A 22,014-nucleotide genomic window follows, 5' to 3' on the forward strand; every position below is an offset into this window, starting at 1 on the left:
AGAAGCATAAAGCTCTGCAAATAGGATATTCTGGTGTTCAGTTGGGCTGAACCTAGTTGGTCAGATTACCCACTCCCTTTTAAGATTTTCAGGTGTCAGGAGGAAACTGGCAGGAGCCATCAAAATGTTTAACGTGTGCACACTTTGGTTATAGCACTTCTCTGTTGATTCTTGGGAGCAGGGTGATTGGGAGATGGCTGGCAGGAGTGGTAATGCTGGAGATGGAGACCCTCATAAAACAGCAGGGTCCAGGCCTGTCTGACATGGAAGGATATGCAACTAGACCACACAGTGCAGGCAGGCGTGGGTGGGGAAGGCTGCATTCCAGCTGTGGTCCCACCTCCACTTTCTCCACTTCAGGAATGGTCATTGGAGGGAAGACAAGACAGCATTCCACCAGCACCAAGGAGCTGTGCTCTTTTTCACTGCACCCTTGTTCTGGTCCACCCCTACTCTTCCACTTCAGAGGCTCTGGCTGTGTCCAGACCCCACCCCCCCACCTCAAGACAAATCACAGAAAGAGTTTGCACAAAAGTCCACTTTAATGATCCACATTTGGGTCATCCTAGAACTGCCCCTCTGGAGGGCAGAGGGCACTGGGGCAGAGAGGCTTCATATGAGGTCTCAATCAGCAACAAGGTTGTGGCCCACAGTGGGGGGTGGCTCAAAGAAGTCCTAAAACAAGAAGAAACAAAGGATTGGAATCAGTATGTGGGAAGGTGGCCTCTTCCTCACCTACTTTCCCTCACAAAATGCTTCAATAACAGCCTGATTTGAGTAAGCTACAATTACTCAGCCCACCCATTGTCTGTCCTTCTGGCTCCCACAAAGAGTTCTCCAGCTCTCCCATGCTTTTCCCTGGGGCTCTGGGCTGGGGAAGAATGGCAGTACCTTGTTTGCATTTACAGAAACACCATGGCAACCATCCTTTGCAAATGGATCTGTCACCTAGCTCTGGATGCCTTGACCCAGCAACCAATCCAGACTTAGGAAGACCAGCTGCTCTCTGATGGAATGGGGACTGGTTTCCTAGGAGAGTATGCAGGGCTGGAAGCTCCCTGTGGTGCAGGCTTCTTGCAGGCTCTCAGTTTCTATGCTTGCTCTTCTCACAGCCTATACCCCAACATCACAAGAGTGGCCTTTTGAAATCATGTATCACATTATGATTGTTTAGGGCTTCCTTAAAACTTCCCAGTTAACTTGCCACTACATTTAAAATAAAATCCATGAGTCCCTATATGGCCAGTCCTGGGCTTACTTCTCCAACCTAATCTTCTGCCACTGACTTTTCCACCTGTTCCTTTAACCTGAATGGTATACTTGCTTCAGGACATTTGTCACTGCTCTCTGCCTGGGATGACCATCCTTTATACCTTCCTCTGGCTGCCACCTTCTTGTAATTTAGGTCTTAGTCCAAAAAAAAAAAAAAAAAGACTTTTGTTAATGTGGAGGAGTTGGACATTGGGAACAGCCCAATTCTCACTGCAGTCCCTGAGAGGAAGGGCAGGGGATGTGCCCCTGTGAAATGTCTGGGAATCAGGAGCCCTGGGTCCAGTCTTGGCTTTGCCATGAACCTACTATGTAACTGTGAGTAAATCCCTTGACCAGCCTGGGCCCCAATGTCTTATCTATAAAGATAGATGGGAGTGCTAGATGGGTGTTTTTAATCTGGATTCTGAAGAGTTTAAGCATCTCAAAGAGATAACCCAGAGCCTTGCCCAGGTGACTTGCCCAGGCCACAGGGTAGAGCAAGGAGGGGAAGGAGTGCTGAATGTGAAGGCCTCTGGACTACCTCTCCCATTTATCCAAAGGAGCCTTGCTATCCCTTGCTGTATGCAAAGGAGTATATGGAGAGAAAAAAAGGACTTTTTAATTGTTTTTAATTTGGCAATTTTAGGGGTGCCTGGCTGGCTTAGTCAATAGAGCATGCGACTCTTGATCTCAGGTTCATGAATTTGAGCTCTGCATTGGGCATAGAACTCACTATAAATAGATAGATAGATAGATAGATAGATAGACAGATAAACTTGGCAATAAACTTTGCAATTTTCAATGCTTATTTTATTTTGTTTTTTAATGTTTATTTATTTTTGAGAGATGAGAAAGAGAGAGAAAGAGTGAGAGCACAGTGAGGGAGGGGCAGAGAGAGACACAGAGAGACAGAGGATTGATCTGAAGCAGGCTCTGTTGTGACAGCAGTGAGCCCTACATGGGGCTTGAACTTAATGAACTACGAGATCATGACCTGAGTCAAATTCAGGCCCTTAACTGACTGAGACACCCAGGTGCCCCTCAATGCCTATTTTAGACTCAATGCCTATGCACAAACTATAGATAATTTCTTCTTTAGAGGCTTCCACATCTGCCCTCCCAACCTCTCATACTGATACCCCCAGGTGTTTCTGTGAGAGAGAAGGAGGGTGGGGGTACCTTTCGATTGGGAAAGGAAAGACCTTCAGCTTATCTGTTCACACCTCAATATTCATTCCCTTCATAGCTGCCTCCCTCATTTCAACAGGTTCTTGGTGATTCCAAACTCCTGAGAAAGTCAATCCCTTACCTTGACAGGGTTGGTCACCTCTCGTTTCAGGGTCTTCAGATCCACTTTGGAGGTAAAACATTGATCCCTGTTCACTTTGGCCATTGGGCTCTGGGAGGGGGGAAGCCAGAAATCAAGAAGAAGGCAGAAAAGGATGACAGGGCTCCAGAAGGGAAAGGGCAGGATCCAAAGTCAGGGATTTAAAATGCTTGAGAAGACACATAAGTCTTACCTTGGGGAATAGGAGTCAAAGTTTCTCCTCTTGCTTGCCCCTAGAAGAGACAGGGATGACAGATGGGAGGTAGGCCTGCTAACATCCATCTCTCCCTTTGCAGATATCACTAATGGCTAATGGAGCTGTTTTTTGTGGAGCCTAGACAAAACATCCAGATCATTCTCATAGTCCTGCCAGCAGCTCTTACCTGCAGTTTTAATATCTGTTCTCTCCCTGCTGTCTGTCTGCTAGATGTGTGGATCAACCATAGGCCTTTCATACCTTATCCCAGTGGTTTTGGTGGGAAAGGTTGCCTATCCATGCCTCAGATATGGATCTTGGGGGTAGAATCTGCTGATGTGCCCCATCTTCTGGGTCATCACACCCTGGGTGATGTCATCCTTCCAGAACAAACCTGCAGGGTGAAAGGATGTGGTGAATTGACACCTGGGACACTGACAGCTCAGAGCCTGAAGCCTGCTTTGATTCTGTGTCTCCCTCTGTCTCTGCCCCTCCCCTGCTTGTGCTGTGTCTCTCTCTCTCAAAAATAAATAAACATTAAATTTAGAAAAAAAAAGTTGCTTAGCATAGTGCCTGGTGTGCAATAAATTTTCAACTAGGATTATATTCTGTTTGCTGGTTCATTTGATGCTATTGTGAGGATTAAAAGAGATTAGGGATGTAAAGAGTGCTTAGAAAACTCTTAGGAAGCGATTCCCAAACTTTAGTGTGCATCGGAACTTCCTTGTTAAAACACAAATTACTGTTTCCCACCCCCAGAGTTCTTGATTCAGTAGATCTGGGGTGAAGCTCAAGAATTAGCATTTCTAACAAGTTCTTTGGTGGTGCTGATGCTCCTGGTCCTGGGATGCACTTTGAGAACAGCTGCTCTAAGGCATTACACGCATATTAGACATCAGCAGTAGTACCAATCATATGAATTCAAGGTAGATTTCCTATCTGACCCTCCCCCATTCATTAAATTCTGCTCTAAGGAAGCATCAGCCATCTGTCTCCAAGGGACTTTCCACTCCCTTTCATTCCTCCTCTCTACTAGTCATCCATTTGCTCTGCTTCCTACTCAGAGGCTGAGGGTGTGTGTGTGTTCTGGCTGAGAACTTAAGGATTCCTGGCTATGGAAAAACTCAGATAGCACTATGGGTTGGAGCTCATCAGAAGGAGTTGGATGCTGGCTTCTTCTAGAAGCCTCTGCTGGGTTCTTCCAGGGTGATCAAGGTCAAACAGTCCACCTATCCACCCCCATTGCAGTCATACCCCCTTCTCCATGAGGTGAGCATGACAGGAAAGTTTCAAGTAGAGAAATCTGACAAAGAAAGCCCATCCACAGATCAAACAGCCCCTCACTCACCCACCCCAATTTTCTGATCAGGCTCCAGCCTCTCTTCCCAGCCCGTACTCACTTAGGGGCACAATCTGCTGGAGTACAACTTACAAGTGCTGGAAGACTACAGAGACAAATCCCTTGGAGGGGCCAGAGCTGCCCCACTCCCACTTGGCCCTGACCATCTAAGGGCAGAATGGTGGAATCAGCAAGAGAGCTTGGCCAGAAGCTTTTTAAATCCCAGTTGAAGAAAAGCAGCTGTCTTTCACTATCACCCCTGGGTTCCCTGGTCTCTGTTCCTCTCACCAGACCCTTCTTCCTTACAAATCCTCCTTCTTTTCATTTTTCCCTCCCCCCCCCCATCACCACCTGCCCTGTTCTTCAGCACCTGCACCTCATTCTCCCTTGATGCCATTTTCCAGGTAAGAGCTTGCAAGCAAAGCAGCCTGTGGAGGATGAACTAAGAAGACACTCAGAAAGCTACACACCTGGAATGGATAATCAGGTGATAAGTGGGGCATGGGAAGCAGGTGAGCTGCATCTCAAAGAAGGCCTGAAATCCTGGAGGGGATTAGAACGGAGGCCTGGAATCCTTAGAGGAAGGAAGTATTGGTAAGTACAGGATTTGTGTGTCTGGATCCTTGTCCAGAAAACCAGTTTGTCTAACTGCATAGGAGAAGGACAGGGTGTGGGGGAGAACAATCCCTAATGCTATAACACTTTCATTATTCCGGGTAGACGGGGTAGAGTTGGCAAAGTCCATTTTTTTTTATGTAATGGAATTACCATGAGTCATTACGGACAGGCATTAAAAAGGAATTGTCCTCTGGAATCAAATGGATCCCCATACCAATTCCCTGCCTTTAGGAAGGAGTAGAACCTCCAGCAGCCTACTGAGAAAGATAAGAACTTCTTCTGGAAGGGGAGATCATTGTCTGAGGCATTGATCCCAGGACTGATAGGAAAACTGGTGACCTGGACACCCTCTGCCAGAACCCACAAAGCACCTGGCGCTGTCCGTGGTGCTGAGGGGGTGGCCGAAACCTGGCTAGGAAGAGGCGTCTGAGCGGCAAAGAGGGCGAGGCATCCCTACAAGAACGTCCCCCCCGCCGCCCCCCGCCCCTCCACCACCACCACACACACACTCCTCCAGTCAACCGCCACCAGGCCTCCTCCCACAGTTCTTCACGAGTCCTCCGCATTGGCCTCTAAATCCAAGAATCGGGCGGGGAAAGTTGGCGTCAGACTAGGAGTTTGCGCCCTCTTCCCCACGCTCTTGGCACTGGAATCCTCGAGTCTGCGCAGTCAGTCTCTGGCTGGTCAGACGTGAGTCAGCGCTGGTCTCCCCCGAGGGCGCTGAGTGGAGGGAGAGGAAGAAGGATGGGCCTTTTCCCCTCCATTCTCTTTTACCCAGCCTAGCCTTCTCCTTCTTATCAGAAATTAGATCGCAGACGCCAGGCTCTGAGGGCTTATGATGAATCCCTGGCTCGTTTCTCGGCTCAGCTTTCCCTCTGGAGTCAGGACGCCCGTACCCGTGGGTCCCTGCTCCTATTGTCCAGAGATCCTGCCTATCCCTCAGCTCCTGGCATCTCTCTTCCTTGGTCCCTTGGTGCGTCTTCTCCTGTACCGGCATAGGCGGGGCTTACTTCCCTCTGCCCACTTATTTTCCCGTTCTCCTTCACAATCTTCCCTGAGTTCGCTTCTCTTAGGTCCAGATCCCACATGCGGAGCCCCACCCCAAGGCTGCGTCTCTTTCTACGAGACGCTCCCACATTTGTCTCTTTTCACGTTCTCAGACACATACTCATACTTTTCCTCCTAAGTTCCTAACCTTGAGGCCCCCGACCCACTTCTCTCAGGATCGCTCTCTGGCCTGCCCTTCCCCACCCCCTCCCCCAGGTTTCCTCCTGACCGTGGCCACTAATGTCGCTGCAGCCCCCTGGGCGGCTGTTCAGCAGCACGAAGCAGAGGAGTAGCGGAAGCCCCCCAGAACCCCTAGGCCACAGTAGGTGCTGCATTCTCCCGGGATCAGCGCGTTCACTCCCCTCCTAAGTTGCAGAGAAAGTAGAGACAGCAGCAGGAGGGGCTAAACTGGACTGTAGCTTCCCACTCGCAGCGAGGGTTGGATCTGCACAACCCTCCCTTGGCAGCTTGGCCAATCGCGGGCGGACCCTGTTCCCTGCGGACGTGTAGCCAACTCCTCCCCTTGTTTGTTTGTTTGTTTTTTTACCGCCCCCAGAACCATCCTAACTCATCCCCAGTTTCCTATATAACCACAATACCAGACATCTGTGGTAGGCTAAATAATGGTCCCTAAATATGTCCATGTCAGAGTCTCTTGGAGCCTCTGAATGTTATATGGTAAAAGGGACTTTGCAGTGTGATTAACCTTAGAAGGTGATTAACCTCAGATGAGATTATCTTTGGATTTTCCAGGTGTGCCCTGTATAATTACAAGAGTCTTTGTAAGAGAGGAGAGTCAGTAGTGGGAGATGTGACATTGGGAGAGGTTTGGATAGATGTCAGGAAGAAGCCACAAGCCAAGGAATGCAAACAGCCTCTAGAAGCTGAAAAAGGCGGGAAAATGGATTCTTCCTTTAAGACTCCCGAAGGAACACAGCCCTGCTGACATCTTGATTTTAGACTTCTGACTTCCAGACAGTGAGTTTAACAAATTTGTGTAGTTTTAAGCCACTAAGTTTGAAGTGATTTGTTATAGCAGCAATTGGATAAGAACATAACAACTAAACGTGTTTATAATTCCCTAATACTCACAGTTCTCTGGTACTTCTAGATACAACTCATTTATCAGATAAATGGTTTGTGAATATTTTCTCCAACTCTGAGCATTTCATTTTAATTTTCTTACTGTGTCTTTTGAAGAGCAAAATATTTTCATTTTGAGGAAGTACAATTTATTAATTTTATCTTTTTATGGCAAATGCTTTCTGCTTCTTAAAAATGTTTCACAACCCAAACCTACCAAGATTTTTCTCCTGTTTTCTTCACAACATTTGGTTGTACTCCTTCATCGAGTCAGTCAGAAAGCATTTCCTCTTTTGCTATTCTGTGAAAGGCTTTGTACATGATTGATATTACTTCTTCAAGCATTTGGGCTCAGAGTTTCTTTGTGAGAAAGTTTTATTACAATTTAATTTCTTCAACTATTCAAGATACCCTATTTCTTTTCATGTCTGTTTTGGAAACTTAAATTTTTCAAGAAATTTGTCCATGACATTTAAGTTATCACATATTATTTCCCTTTATTTTCTTTGGGTCTCATTTCATTTATTTTTCGAACTTCCTGAGTTGATAGTTTATCATTGATTTACATGTTTTCTTTTTTTTTTAATTTTTAAAAATGTTTTATTTATTTTTGAGACAGAGAGAGACAGAGCATGAGCAGGGGAAGGGCAGAGAGAGGGAGCGAGGCACAGAATTTGAAGCGGGCTCCAGGCTCTCAGCTGTCAGCACAGTGGCCAATGGCGGGGCTCGAACTCATGAACCAGGAGATCATGACCTGAGCGGAAGTCGCACGCTCAACCGACTGAGCCACCCAGGTGCCCCACATGTTTTCTTCTGCACAGTAAATGCATGTACAGCTACACATTTCCCTCTAAGCATGACTTTTTTGTGTTTTAATTATCAAGTGGTTAATATTTTCTAATTTTTCTTGTAACTTCTTAGACCCATGGATCATTTGGAAGGATGTTGCAATTAGGGACTTTTTAGGTTTTTTTTCTTTATTTATATTTTCTTTATTTTTTTATTAATTTTTTTTAATGTTCACATATTTTTGAGGAAGAGAGAGAGAGAGAGAGAGACAGAATGTGAGCAGGGGAGGGGCAGAGAGAGGGAGACAGAGCTGTCACAGCTGCGACAGCTGTGTGTTGTCAGCACAGAGTCTGATGCCGGGCTTGAACTCGCAAACCATGAGATCATGACCTGAGCCGAAGTCTGTCGTCCAACTGACTGAGCCACCCAGGCTCCCCTGTCATTATATTTAAAGTATATGTCTTATAAACAAGATATAGTTTGATTCTGTTTTGTTTTGTTGTGTTTGTAAATCCAGACTGGCAATCTCCATCTTTTGATTGGATTGTTTAATAGTTCCTTACATTTAATGTAATTATTGATATGTTTGGGATTAGTTCTGCTACCTTGTTATTTGTTTTTTATTTGTCTTACCCATTTTTCCATTGTTTCTCCTCTCCTTTCTTTTGGAATAATCAAGTAATTTTTAGTATTCAACTTTATTGACTTTTTAGCTATTCATCTTTATATTGTATTGTTTTTTAAAGTTTATTTATTTATTTTGAGAGAGAGAGAAAGAGAGTGAGCAGGGGAGGGGCAGAGAGAAAGGGAGAGAGAAACCCAAGCAGGCTCTGCACTGTCAGCACAGAGCCTGAAGTGTGGCTTGAACTCATGAACTATGAGAAGCCTAGTTAAAGCGGGAGCATTTTAGTTCTGTTCTTAATCCTAGGCTGTATCCCTTAGTGCTGTGACATTGTGCTTACACGTAGAATTTGGTCCTTTTGGGATTTTACTGAAAACCCCAAGGCGTTTACCAAGACCTTCTACTTTCATGGGTCCTGAACCCCACATTTGGTCTCCTTAACACACTGTGGCAGCTTCCAAAATCCCTGCTCAGATATTTGACTTTTCCACTAGATTCCTTGAAATTTCTTCCTGAACATGTGCCATTTAAAAGGTAGCTAAGGGGGCGCCTGGGTGGCTCAGTCGGTTAAGCGGCCGACTTCGGCTCAGGTCATGATCTCACGGTCCGTGAGTTCGAGCCCCGCGTCAGGCTCTGTGCTGACAGCTCAGAGCCTAGAGCCTGTTTCAGATTCTGTGTCTCCCTCTCTCTGACCCTCCCCTGTTCATGCTCTGTCTCTCTCTGTCTCAAAAATAAATAAACGTTAAAAAAAAATTTTAAAGGTAGCTAAGTATTTGAAGGAAATTTGTATGTGGATTTTGGGGTTCACCTCTCTGTAGCTCACTCAGTTCTCAGATTTCTTCCTCGTTTCCAGCTGCTCTGTCATTTCTGTGTTCCAGCCTGTGTTTCAGAGGCCCGTCAGACTGCCACTTTCCTGCCCATGCTCTATTTCCCTATGTGCTATAGGGAAACATGAAGTGTCCTTAGGAGGAAAGCCTGTTAAATGTGGGACTCACCTGTGGACTCTGTTTTTTTTCAAGGATTATATTCCCTCTAGTTTTTCTTGCTTTTGGTTGGTCTCCATGCTTTCAAACGCTTATTTTTATATTTCGTCTCGAGTACATATGTTCAATGTTAGAGACTAACACAAACTATTTTGTCATACCAGGAGCTGGAAGTTTATGTGGTTATCACGGACTTGGGTTATACATGATATTTGAAAATTATTTACAGAAATAATTTGAGGCCTAAGAGCAAATGAGTATGAATCTGCTTTGAGAAATATAATGCTGTAGGAAAACAGAACATACTGGTCTTTGGGTGGGTTGAACAGAGGTCACTCAGCTTTTCTCCCTTCTAAGATTTCAAACTACCAGGGAAATTGGAGGCGGCCTTAATGCTGGGAGTAGTAACCTCAGAAAACAAAGCAGGTTCTCAGGCCTATTGGACCTGGAGTTCAAAGGAGGAAGTTCCTTTTCCAAGGGGAAAATAACCACCAGAAAGGGTGGTGGGTGGGTGAGGAATGACTGCAGTTCAGGTGTGGTTCTACTCTACCTTGCAGTCATGTTATGAATGATGACTAGAAGGAGAAAGGAACCAAAAGCCAGGCCGCCACCCCCACCACGAATATCTTCTCTATTCTGGCCCTCCATATTTTCCTTCAGAGGCTCTGGTTGGAGCCCACAGAAAAGTTTTGATGAAAACGCACTTTAAAAATCCCAAAACGGGTTGTCCTAGACCTGCCCTTCTAGATGCCAATGCAGGGTGTAGGGATGGGGATACCTTAATCAGCTACAAAGTTTTGCTCAGAGGAGGAAGAAGTTTAAAAAGCTCTAAAGTGGAAGGAAACATGGGATTTGCAATTTGTGTGGATATATGCTGGAGGACTCCCCCATCTACAGCATAAAACATCTCCCCCCTCCCAATAAATAATAAGCTCTAATAGTAGTCCTGATTTGGGCAAGTCCTAAGGCATAGTGACTTAGCAACTGCCTGACAGCTGGCCTCCCCTTGGGTCCAGTATCTGATCTTCTCTTCCCTCCCCTCATTTCCCCATAGCTTTAGAGTTACTCAAAGACCCTGACTTGGAGAAGAGCGGCAGATTCTTTTATGCATACTTTAGCACCATGGCAACCAGTTCTCATTGTGGGGATTAGTCATTTAGGGCTGCTGATGTCACCACAGCGACCAATCCAGGCAGATGAAGCATGGTTACCATGGTGACAGGAGGCCGGAGCTGTTTCCTTGGAGACCATAAGGGTCTGGATTCTGCCTGAAGTTCAGGCTGTCTCTGGGTAGAGTACATGGCCAGCTAGAGATACTCAGCTCTATGCAATGCCCAGTCCAAGCTACCAGTGTCCTCCTGGACAAAAACAATACTTCTTAACAGGCCTGTCTTTTCCACTCTTGTCCTCTATCAATACGTTATCCAGCAGTAGTAGGGTGGTCTTTTAAAATTGTACATCACATCATTCTATTCATTTCCTTAAAATCCCTAGTGATTTTCTTCTGTCCTTTGTTTTTTTTTTTAAGTTTATTTATTTATTTGTGGTGGCAGGAAGGGGAGGAGGCAGAGGGACAGGGAGAAAGAGAATCCCTGAAGGCCGAGTCTGCCTTCAGTGCAGAACCCAGCTTGAGACTCAATCCCATAAACTGTGAGATTATGACCTCAGCTGAAATCAAGAGTTCAACGCTTAACCAACTGAGCCACCCAGGAGACCGTCTTTTGCCCTTTGTATAAGATCTAGACTCTTTACTACTAGCTGAAAAGCCCCAAATGGTCAGTTTTGGGTCTACTTCTCCAACTGCATTTCTTACCACTAGCTGTTCTGTTTGTTCCTCTAATGTGCTATTTTAGAACCAAAAATATCCAATAACCAAAATAAAAACTTGCTGGATGGGCTCAATAACAGAATAGGAATACAGAAGAAAGTATCTGTTAACTTGAAGATGGACCAATAGAAGTGATCCAATCAGAACAACAGAGACAAAAACATTGGAGAAAAAAGTAAACAGAGCCTCAGCGACCTGTGGGACAATACTAAAAGTCTAACATTCATGTCATTGGAGTCCCAGAAGGAGAAGGGTAGTAAATTAAAAATATTTGAAGAAATAATGGCTGAAAACTTCCCAAATTTGTCATAAGCCACAAACCTACAGATCCAATAAGTTCAGTGAACTTCAAATGAAACCAGTAACCAAGGGGTTAATGGGGCAGATAAGCACAGCTGCAACTTTTTAGCCCAAATCTGCTTGTTCTCAGAATGCTGTCCACCACCATGGTTCTATAAGATGATACAAGGATATTCTGACACCATGATAACCAAGTGTTGATTTAGTTTTGCAAAGACTCAAGGTTTAACCAAGAAGCTGGCCAGAGCCAGTCAGGATTAGCGGCCACCTCTTTGAAATGAGAGAGCAAAATGAAATTAATTGTCTCGTACTTAGTAACTTCCTTTATTATTTTTCTTTTCCAAGTTTTTATTTAAATCCCAGCTAGTTAACATACAATGAATATTAGTTTAAGGTGTAGGATTTAGTGACTCATCACTTACATACAACACCCAGTGCTCATTGCAAGTGTCCTCTTTAATCCCCATCGTCTATTTAAACCATCCCCCCTACCACCTCCCCTCCAGTGACCCACAGTTTATTCACTATAGTTAAAACTCTGTTTTCTGGTTTGCCTCTGTCTTCCCCCCCGCCCCCAATGTTCAACTGTTTTGTTTCTTAAATTCCATATATGAGTTAAATCATATGGTATTTATCTTTCTCTGACTGACTTATTTCACTTTGTACAATATTCTCTAACTTCCTTTATTTTTGAGTCATGAAGCCTTTCTCTCCTTTACCCAGACCCCTTTCCACTTGCCTTTAAAAATCCCTGACCCTTGGGGCACCTGAGTGGCTCAGTTGGTCAAACGTCTGACTTCAGCTCGGGTCATGGTCTTGCAGTCTGTGAGTTTGAGCCCCACATCAGGCTATGTGCTGACAGCTCAGATCCTGGAGTCTGCTTCGGATTCGTGTCTTCCTCTCTCTCTGCCCCTCCCATACTCACACTCTGTCTCTCTCTCTGTCAAAAATAAAATTTAAAAACATAAAAAAATTTTTTTTTTAAATCCCTGGTCCTTCCCCTCTGAGGAGGCAAATTTGACTATGCCCTTTCATCTCTTAATTTGGCTGCCTCTTGAATAAACCCTTTCCTTGCTACAAACTTGATGTCTCAGTGATTGGCCTTTACCTGCATCAGGCAGATGAACTGGAGTTTGTTTACACAAACAAGATAAGCTTGAAAAAATCCATGCCTTGACACATCATAATCAAACTTCTAAAAACTAAAAACAAAGACAAAATCTGGAAAAAAGCCAGAGAAAAACAACTCATCACTTATAGGAGAACAATAATCCAAATGATTGTGGATTTTTCATTATGATCTATGGGGGACAGAAGGAAATGGAATGACATTTTAAAAGTAGTGAAAGAGGGGCGCCTGGGTGGCGCAGTCGGTTAAGCGTCCGACTTCAGCCAGGTCACGATCTCGCGGTCCGTGAGTTCGAGCCCCGCGTCGGGCTCTGGGCTGATGGCTCGGAGCCTGGAGCCTGTTTCCGATTCTGTGTCTCCCTCTCTCTCTGCCCCTCCCCCGTTCATGCTCTGTCTCTCTCTGTCCCAAAAATAAATAAATAAAAAAAAAACGTTGAAAAAAAAAAATTAAAAGTAGTGAAAGAAAAGAGCTGTCAACCCAGTATTCTATACCAAGCAAAATATACTTCAGGAACGAAGGTGAAACAAAGATGGAGAAAAACTAATTTGTAGCCAGCAGACCTGCTCTAAAGAATTGCTAAAGGAAATTCTTCAGATAAAAAGGAAATGATTTCAGAAGGAAATCCAGAACATCAAGAATGGAGACAGTAATCAAAATGGGAACTATCTGGGTAAATATATTCTTCTCCTTTTGAATTACTTGCAATATGTTTGATGGTTCAAAGCAAAAGTTATTAACAGTGTCTGATAGAGTTTCAAATGTATGTGGATGTAACTGATTCTAATCGACAGCTGCAACATAAAAGCCAGAGAGGGAAGGAACATATGCTAGTAAGATCTCTGCATTTGGCTCAAAATGGTAAGATCATAAGCAGACTGTGAAAAGTTAAATGTGTATACTCAGATCCTTAGAGCAACCACTTGAAAAGTATAGAAAGATAATGAAAAATACAATTGCTAAATTAAAATAGAATATTGAAAAGTGTTTCAATAACCCCAAATAAGGAAGGAAAGAATGCACACAATTATGGAGGCTGAGAAATCCCATGGTTTGCTGTCTGCAAGCAGAGAACCAGGAAACCTGGTGGTGTAATTTAGTTTGAGTCCCAAGACTTGAGAACCAGGTGAGCTGATGATATGAGTTCCAATCTGAGTCCTGATGTCCAGGGGCAGGAGAAGACATATGTCCTAGCTCAAGCAGAGAGCAGAGTCATCCTCCCTCCACCTTTTTGTTCTGTTTGGGTCCTCCATAGATTGGATGATGCCCACCCGTGTTAATGAGGACATCTTCTTTGCTCAATCTACTAATTCAAATGCTGTTCTCTTTCAGAGACATCCTCATAGATGCACTCAGATATAATGTTTTACCATCTATCTAAGAACCCCTTTGCCAGTCAAATTGACACATAAAATTAACCATCACAATGGGCAACTGGGAATGAACCCTGTTGGGGACCCCTGAGGATCTGTGTAGAACTTGTCTCAGATTTACCCCACCAGGGATGGATCTGCAGGAATATATATCTACTAAACTCAATCCTTAACTGCCTCTGGGAGTGTTAATTCCCAGACATCTCAGAGTTGTCTTGAGCACAGGTAGGCAAGTTTCTCTAGCATTCCAGAATACCCACAGGACAAGAAGTAGAGTGTCAGCTTGAGGTGAGAAGCTGTCAGCTTGTATAGATACTGTCTACCTGCAGTTCACAGATGAACTCAGAGATGGGGCAGGGGATATGAAGCAGGGCATCTGCATGGTGTGCTACACAGGTGTTCAATAAATATCTATTGCATGAATATGTTATATGTATGTCTTACTTCCCTAAGCTTCAGTTGCCTTGAGGCAGGAACCATGAATTGTGGTGGCCAGACACAGTGAATGTATGATGAGGAAAAGTAGGGTAGGTGGTAGGGGTCAATCTAGCTAATAAAAACTAGGTATAGGGGTGCCTGGCTATCTCAGTTGGTTAAGCATCTGACTTCAGCTCAGGTCATGATCTCAGAGTTTGTGGGTTCGAGCCCTGCATCGGGCTTCGTGCTAACAGCATGCAGCCTGCTTGGCATTCTCTCTCTTTCTCTCTCTCGGCCCCTCCCCTGATCATGTTCTCTCTCTTTCACTCTCAAAATAAATAAATAAAGTCAAAAAAAAACTAGGCATAGATAAATATGTTGAGTATTATGTTTAGTTATGTCCTTAGATGCACAGATGCAGGGGATAGGACATGCATTGGAAGCATGAGTAAGCCTGTATTGCCAGAGGAGGGTGTCTTAGTTTCCCTGGGTTCTGTAAGTAAGCAGATCCAATGGTCTGAATGTTTGTGTGCCCCCAAAATTAATATGTTGAAATCCTAACCCTCAAGGTGATAAGAAAGTATTTGGAAGTGGGGCCTTTGTGAAGTGATTAGGTCTTAAGGATGGACCTCTCATGAATGGGATTAGTACCCTTATAAAAGAAATCCCAGACAGATCTGTCCCTCTTCCACCATGTGAGTACACAGTGAAAGACATTGTCTGTGAACCAGGAAGCAGGTCTTCACCAGACACCGATTCTGCCAGCTCCTCATTGGCTTCCCAGCCTCTAGAACTGTGAGAGGGGCACCTGGATGGCTCAGTCGGTTGAGCATCCAACTTTGGCTCAGGTCATGATCTCATGCTTAATGAGTTTGAGCCTTTCATCGGGCTCTCTGCTATGATGAGAGAGAGAGAGAGAGAGAGAGAAGTTAAATGTATATACTCAGATCCCCAGAGCAATCACTTAAAAAGTACAGAAAGATAATAAAAAACACAATTGTTACATTAAAATAGAATACTGGAAAGTGTTTCAATAACCCCAAATAAGGATGGAAAGGATGCACACAATATGGAGGCTAAGAAATACCTAACATTCCAGAGGTATTTTTGAAACCTTAACCCTCAAGGGCTTAAGGAAAAGAAAGAAAGAAAAGAAAGAAAGAAAGAAAGAAAGAAAGAAAGAAAGAAAGAAAGAAAGAAAGAAAATTCATTTATTACATTATTTATAAACATTAAAAAATTAAATTTAAACATTTAAAAAATTAAAACTGTGAGAAATGAATTTCTGTTGTTGATAAACCACACAGTTTACAGTATTTTGTTACAGCAGCCTGAACACACTAAGACAGTAGGATTGGCACCTTCCCCTGTGTTCCCATTTGTGAGGATCAAATGAGCTAGGCACTGTGAGAAATACAAAGCTTGAGGCATGAGATGTCTGGAGTTCGGTTGGATTGAGCGACGGTGGCTGGTCCCCCTCTCCCCAGGGCAAAGTGACCACAGGGTATCAGAGCGTTAAATGTGCAAAGCATTTAGTCACAGAATTCTGTGTGGGTTCTTGGGTTTGGGGCTGGCGTAACTGCTCTGTAGGGGACCCCAATGCTCAGATGGTGCCATGAACCTCAAAGGCAGACCAAGGTCCCAGGCCTTGCAGACCCAAGGTCTGGAAGGAAGATTTTCCTTCCATGAATGGAAGATACATTTGAAGATACATTTGAAGATACATTTGATACACCAAGAAGATACATTTGAAGGCTGCGGGTGGGGATGGCTGTGAGTCCATCTGCCTTAGAAGTAATCCGTAGGGGGAGGAAGGGATCAGAACCCATGCACTGGGTGCAACCAGGGCTGTGTTCTCTGAACCCCATACCCCAACTTTTCCTGTGTTCCGATCCTAGCTCTCTCACCTCAGAGACTCCTGTCAGGTTCAAACCCTCCCCATCCTGCCTCCAGACAAGTCTGTAGGAAGAGTTTGCTTGAAAATCAGCTTTAATGATCCAGATCCAAATTTGGGTCAGCCTGAAAATGCCCTTCTTCTTCTTCTTCTTTTTTTTTATTTTTTATTTTATTTTATTTTTAAATGTTTTTATTTATTTTTTAGAGAGAGAGAGAGAGAGACTGAGCATGAGCAGGGGAGGGGCAGAGAGAAAGGGAGACACAGAATCCGAAGCAGGCTCCAGGCTCTGAGTTGTCAGCAGAGAGCCCAATGCAGGGCTTGAACTCACAAACCGTGAGATTATGACCTGAGCCGAAGTCAGATGCTTAACCAACTGAGCCATCCAGGTGCCCCTTCTTTTTTTTTTTTTTTTAAGTTTATTTATTTTGAGAGAGAGAGACAGCATGAGCAGGGCAGGGGCAGAGAGAAAGGGAGAGAGAGAATCCCAAGCAGGCTCCACACTGTCAGCACAGAGCCCCACATGGGGCTCAAACCCACGAACCATGAGATCATGGCCTGAGCTGAAATCAAGAGTCAGGGGCTTAACCGACTGAGCCGCCCAGGTGCCCCCTGAAATTGCCCTTCTTGAGAGCACCAGGAAGGTGTGGGGGATGGAAGTTTTCCCCCTCAGGTCTTAATCAGCTGCGAGGTTGTGACTTGTGACTCAGACTAGGGAATAGCTCAAAGACATCCTAAAATGGGAAGAAACAAGGAATTTTTAATGAATATACTGACTTCCGTCCCCATCCCTCCCCACCAAATTCGGAGCAAGTCTCCATAGCAGTCTTAGTGTGAATAAGCCTTGAGACAAGGGACTCAGGCACTGTCAGACTACAGGCCTTTCCCTGGTCCCTATCTCTAATTCTATCTCCTTCAAGGGACTTTCCATTAGACACAGGGCTGGTTGGTCCCCTGAGCCTGAAGGAGAATGGCAGTTCCTTGTTTGCACACTTGATAGAACCATGGCAACCAGTCCCCATCACAGGGTCAGTCACAGGACCAGAGATGTGGTCCAGCAACCAATCCAAGCTAAGGAGGCCTGGCTGCCATGGTGACAGAGATGGGGACCAGTTTTTTTGAAAGGGGTAAAAGGCTAGAGCACTTCTGAGGTGCAGGCTGCCTCTGGATGGAGTCCAGCTAAGAGGTTCCCAGCAACGCTGCCCTGATCTTCGTCTAAGGTACCACCAGATCCCACCTGGACAACTCAGTAGCCCCAGACAGTTCTACTTGGTTCTACTCTTGTCCATTTTATAATCCATTTTCCAGCAGCGTCACTATGTCTTTATAGAATGTTAATCATATCGCCTTTCTCTTGCTGATGATTTCCCACTACACTTTGAACAAAACCCAAACCCGTCTATAGACCTGAGTAGTCCTGGGCCTATTCTGCTGCCATAAGCCTTTCTGTTTGTTCTCCTAAGGAGCCCTGCAATCTCACCTGAGGGCAGTTGTATTTGTAATTCTCTCTGCCTTGGGGATTCTTCCTCCAGATCTTCCCCCGGCTGCTTCCAGGATGTCTTTTAGGTCAAAGTTCTAATGTCACCTCCTCAGGCTATCCTCAGTGTGGAGAAGTCTCATGTGTCAAGCAGCCCAATCTCTATGGGGGCCCCGGAGAGGAAGGGTGGGGCTGCGGTGGGGGAAGGTTAGTGGGGGGACCTGGTCTGGCCCTGCTCTATGCCTGCCCACTCAGTTTCTCAGCTGTAAAGATGGATGGATAACTAAGAGGTGGGCAGTTTTCTACCTGGGCTCCAGAGAGCTCAAGGGTCCAAGGGGATGCCCGAGAACCTTCCCAGGTGACTTCCTCCACACCACTGAGAAGAGCAAGGGGGAGGCTGAATGTGAGGCGCTCTGGGTACTCCTCTCCCATTTAAGGATCTTCATATCTATGTTTATATGTGTATGTATAAATGTGTGTGTGTGTGTGTGTGTGTGTGTGTGTGTGTATACCGAAAGAGAGAGAGAGGGAGAAATGTATACAGATATACGGCTATGGATGGATGGGCAAGGTGAGGATTTAGAGTAATGTCATACGCAAGATTTTCTTAGAAAACCAGGGAGCCCATATATATTTTTTAAGTTGTGAAACCTCTCAAGTAGATTTCTGCAGGCCCTTCAAGCTCTGTGACTGTGCTTGATCTTACAAAGCAAGAGTCCACTGCAGGCCCCCAGCCCCTTGCAATCCCTAGTTGCTGAAATCGGTGAAAAGCTGTCTGTGAGAGAGAAAGTGGGGGCGCCCTCCAGTGGGCAAAGGGAGAATTTCCCCTCAATCCAGCAACCGCTGGCATTTTTCGTATATTGTCTTTGATCCACACAGCAACACCAGAAGGGTCGTCTTTATTACCATTCCCATTTTACAGATGTGGAAGAAGGGACTTGAAGAGCCTAGGTAATGTGTCCAAGGTCACGGCTGGGCAGTGGCAGGGTGAAGATTGGGCTGGCTCTGTTCTTTTCCATCCTCCAGGCCCTCTCTTCCAGAAGGTTCTCCATCAGTCTCAGTGAAATCATTCCTTATCAACCAATGTCTATCCCCTCCTTCACCCTGTCACCCTCTGTAAACAGGCCCTTGGTGGGCTCAGAGTTCCTGGACAAGGGCAGGCCCTCACCTGCAGTGGGGCCTTGCTGTGGTTGGTCATCTCTTGCTTGGTTCAGGACCTCCAAAACCATTCTAGAGTTCAAGCATTGTTCCTTGTTCACCTTGGTCACTGGGCTCTGAGGGGAAGGAAAACAGGAGTCAAGGGTGAAGAGAAAATGGCGAAAAGGCCCAGAGGAAAAGAGATGATATCCAAATGAAGAATTTCAAAATCCCCGAGGGACTCTCACCTTAGGGAACAACAATTAGAGTTTCCCTTTGCACCTGTCTCTAGAAGGTGAAGACCAAGCCAGGGATAACACATAGTAGCCATGCGTCCCAATTCCCTCCCTTTGTGGACATCACTAAGGTATCATGGGATTGCTTCTGGCTGAAACCAGACAGGCTCTCTCTTCATTCTACTCGCTGGGCTTCTGACAGCTCCTACTGGCATCCCTGACACTCCTTCCCTTCCCAGTTGCTCTGTCTACCAGACACGTGCAGTGTGGACAGACCACAGGCCTCACACACCTCAGCATGGTGGTTTTGGTGGGAAAGGCTGTCTACCCATCCCTCATGTAGGTCTCTGAGGCGTGGAGCCTGGGCATGTGCTCCATCTTCTGGGTCTTTACATCTTGAGTGACATCATCCTTCCAGAACAGTCCTGCAGAAAGAAAGGGAGGAGCGTGAGTTGACATTTGGGACAGTTGGATTGGCCTACCCCAGAAACCAGAGAGCAACTGGAATTTCTGCTTTCCATAAAGTACGTAAGGGCCACGGGGCACTGGAGGGATCCAGAGACGGTCTGGGGTACAGGGCTTTGCCTTCTGCCCACCTCGGCACTGGAATCCCTGCTCTTACTGGTTCTGTGACCCCTAACTTAACTTAATTAACTGGGAACTTAATTAAATTGGCCGAGCTTCAGTTTTCTCATCCATGAAATGATGAACCATTGTTGAGAGAATTACAGGAGGTAATCCATGTAAGTTTCTTAGCACAGTGCTTGGTGAGCGATAAGTAGCCAAATGTGAATTTAACAATCGTGCTGTTATGAGGACCAAATGGAAGTGGAGGGCATACGCAGTGTTTCTAAAACTCTAAGGCATTGCTCGCACATCATACGCTATGATCATTAATAGCAGTGATTCGAACTCCAAGCAGATCTCCCTTCTGAACCCTGCAATCATGAAACCCTGCTTTCAAGGAGGATCAGAAACGTTTCCCCTCCCATTCTGCACCCCCATCTGTCATGCTTCTATTTGCCATACACTCTGAGCTGTCTACTCCCCCAATTCAAAATCTGGAATATGTGTACGGGAGGGAGAGGTTCTGACTGGGGACCCCATGATTCCTGGCCTTGAGCACTCGGATAGCACAGGGCAGGGGGGCATAGGGCTAGTCCCAAGGAGATGGATGTTGAACTCTTCCCGGGACTTCTCATTGCCTCTACTGTGCTCCTCTAAAGAAGGTAAGTAAGGGGTGCCTGGGTGGCTCAGTCAGTTGAGTGTCTGACTTTGGCTCAGGTCATGATCTTACGGTTTGGTTTGTGAGTTCGAGCCCAACATTGGTGGGGCAGGACCCGATGCACTGACATCTGTCAGCACAGAGCCCACTTCGGATCCTCTGTCTCTCCCCACCCCCACCTCCCCACTTGCGCACGCTCTCTCTCAAAAATAACAAATATTTTTTAAAAATAAAGAGAAGACAAGTGACAACAGCTTCCCCACAAAGGCTGGGAGACCACCACCCATCTTGCTCAGGGTCTGAGCAGGTGAGGCTCCAGAGGTGAGGATGAAGAGAAAAGTTCAGGCAGAGAAATCTGTGGAAGGAGCTTTTAATGTCAAGGTGGGGATCCCACAGCCCAGCCTCTCTCTTCCAGCTCTTCTGGTCTCACCTTGAGGCATGAGCCACTGAAGCACATCTTGCCAGTATCGGAAGACCAGCTTGACGACTCCTTGCCGGGACCTGGGTGGCTGCATGCCCACCTGGGGCTGTCCCTCTAAGGGTACAGAATGGCATTAGCAGGGAGCTTGGCCGAAAGCCTTCAAGAGGGCCTGGTTGCAGAAGAGCAGTACCCTCTCCACCATCAAGCTCAGATCCCTCCCCCTCCTTCCCAGTTATCAGCTCTCCCTCCATCACACCTTTTCCTCTTTACCCTCTGGGTCTCACTCACCCTTGGCACAGACTTCCAGGTAAGAGCAGAGTCTTCGGGCAAAGAGACAGCCTGTGGATGGACAGGTGAGCAGAGCCTCAGAGGGCTACAAAACTTGGACAGACAGGCGGACAGCGTAGGGATGGGGGAAGAAGTTTGCTTCCTGGGTGGAGAGCTGGAAAGACTTCCAGAATCCTTGGAAGTATAAAGCCTGGGGGCTGGGTTCAGACTGTTAAGCCTTGGGATCCCAGGTTCTTATCCTGAAAGCCACAGTATACCCAGCTACACAATGTGAGGAATAACTTTTCTACCATACAGACCCCTCCTCAGTCCAGGTAGATGGGGTAGGAGCGGGGGGAAGTCCAGGAGATGAAAGGGTTCAGGCATCTGCACAGGGCCTGACTCCCCTCCGCGCCCTTCCAGCACTCTGCAGAGCCCCAGGCCCGCGGGAAGCCCTCTGCATTGGTCTCCAAGTTCAAGGACGCGGAGGACAAGTGGAGAGGGAGGCACACGGCTGTGGGGAAGGCTAGGCGTCCTCCCGCAGATCCCCGCCCCCCCCCCCCAACCTACCTCCCCAGGGAGGAGGGTAAGCCCAGGCACCTGGCTCCAGTCAGGCCTCATCCCGAGGTCAAGACTGGATGCCTGCGGCCAGGCTCCTTCCGTCTACCCCTCAGCGCTGGGTACCTCCACCCTAGCCCTCCGCGTGCTTTTCCTCCCGTGGCTTCGTGGCCGGGATCTGTCACCTCCATTCCTCCTGCTGCACCCCTAATCTCCCCTGGGGCCCACTTCTCTTCCGTCCTACCGCCACCTTCCGATTTTTAACCGCCCCCCCCCTCCCGTCCCCGCCCGTGCTTGCTGACTTTACCCACCCGACACGGTTCGCCCTGCTTCGTGCACCAACCGCTCCCGCAGCCCCCACTTCCCAGACCTTCCCCCAGCTTTCCTCCTGACCGTGGGGACTAATGGCGTCCCAGCCCCCAGGGCAGCTGCTCAACAGCAGGAAGCAAAGCATCAGACGCATCCCCGCAGGTCCCCGGGCCCCCCGCGCCCGCCGCGCC

General features: G+C 46.4%; 1 protein-coding gene across 1 annotated transcript; it reads right to left on the reverse strand.

The window, feature by feature from the left end:
- Positions 1-606: 606 nt before the first annotated feature.
- Positions 607-18,868, reverse strand: RESP18 (regulated endocrine specific protein 18). Its single transcript, XM_042993923.1, is given in 7 exon segments — positions 607-675; positions 2,561-2,648; positions 3,036-3,168; positions 4,175-4,235; positions 4,237-4,280; positions 6,008-6,245; positions 18,839-18,868. Coding segments are annotated over 7 exon segments (645 nt in total). The 3' UTR covers positions 607-624.
- Between the last annotated feature and the right edge of the window lie 3,146 nt (positions 18,869-22,014).

This window comes from Panthera tigris, chromosome C1 (assembly GCF_018350195.1).
Source record: "Panthera tigris isolate Pti1 chromosome C1, P.tigris_Pti1_mat1.1, whole genome shotgun sequence".
Lineage (NCBI taxonomy): Eukaryota > Metazoa > Chordata > Mammalia > Carnivora > Felidae > Panthera > Panthera tigris.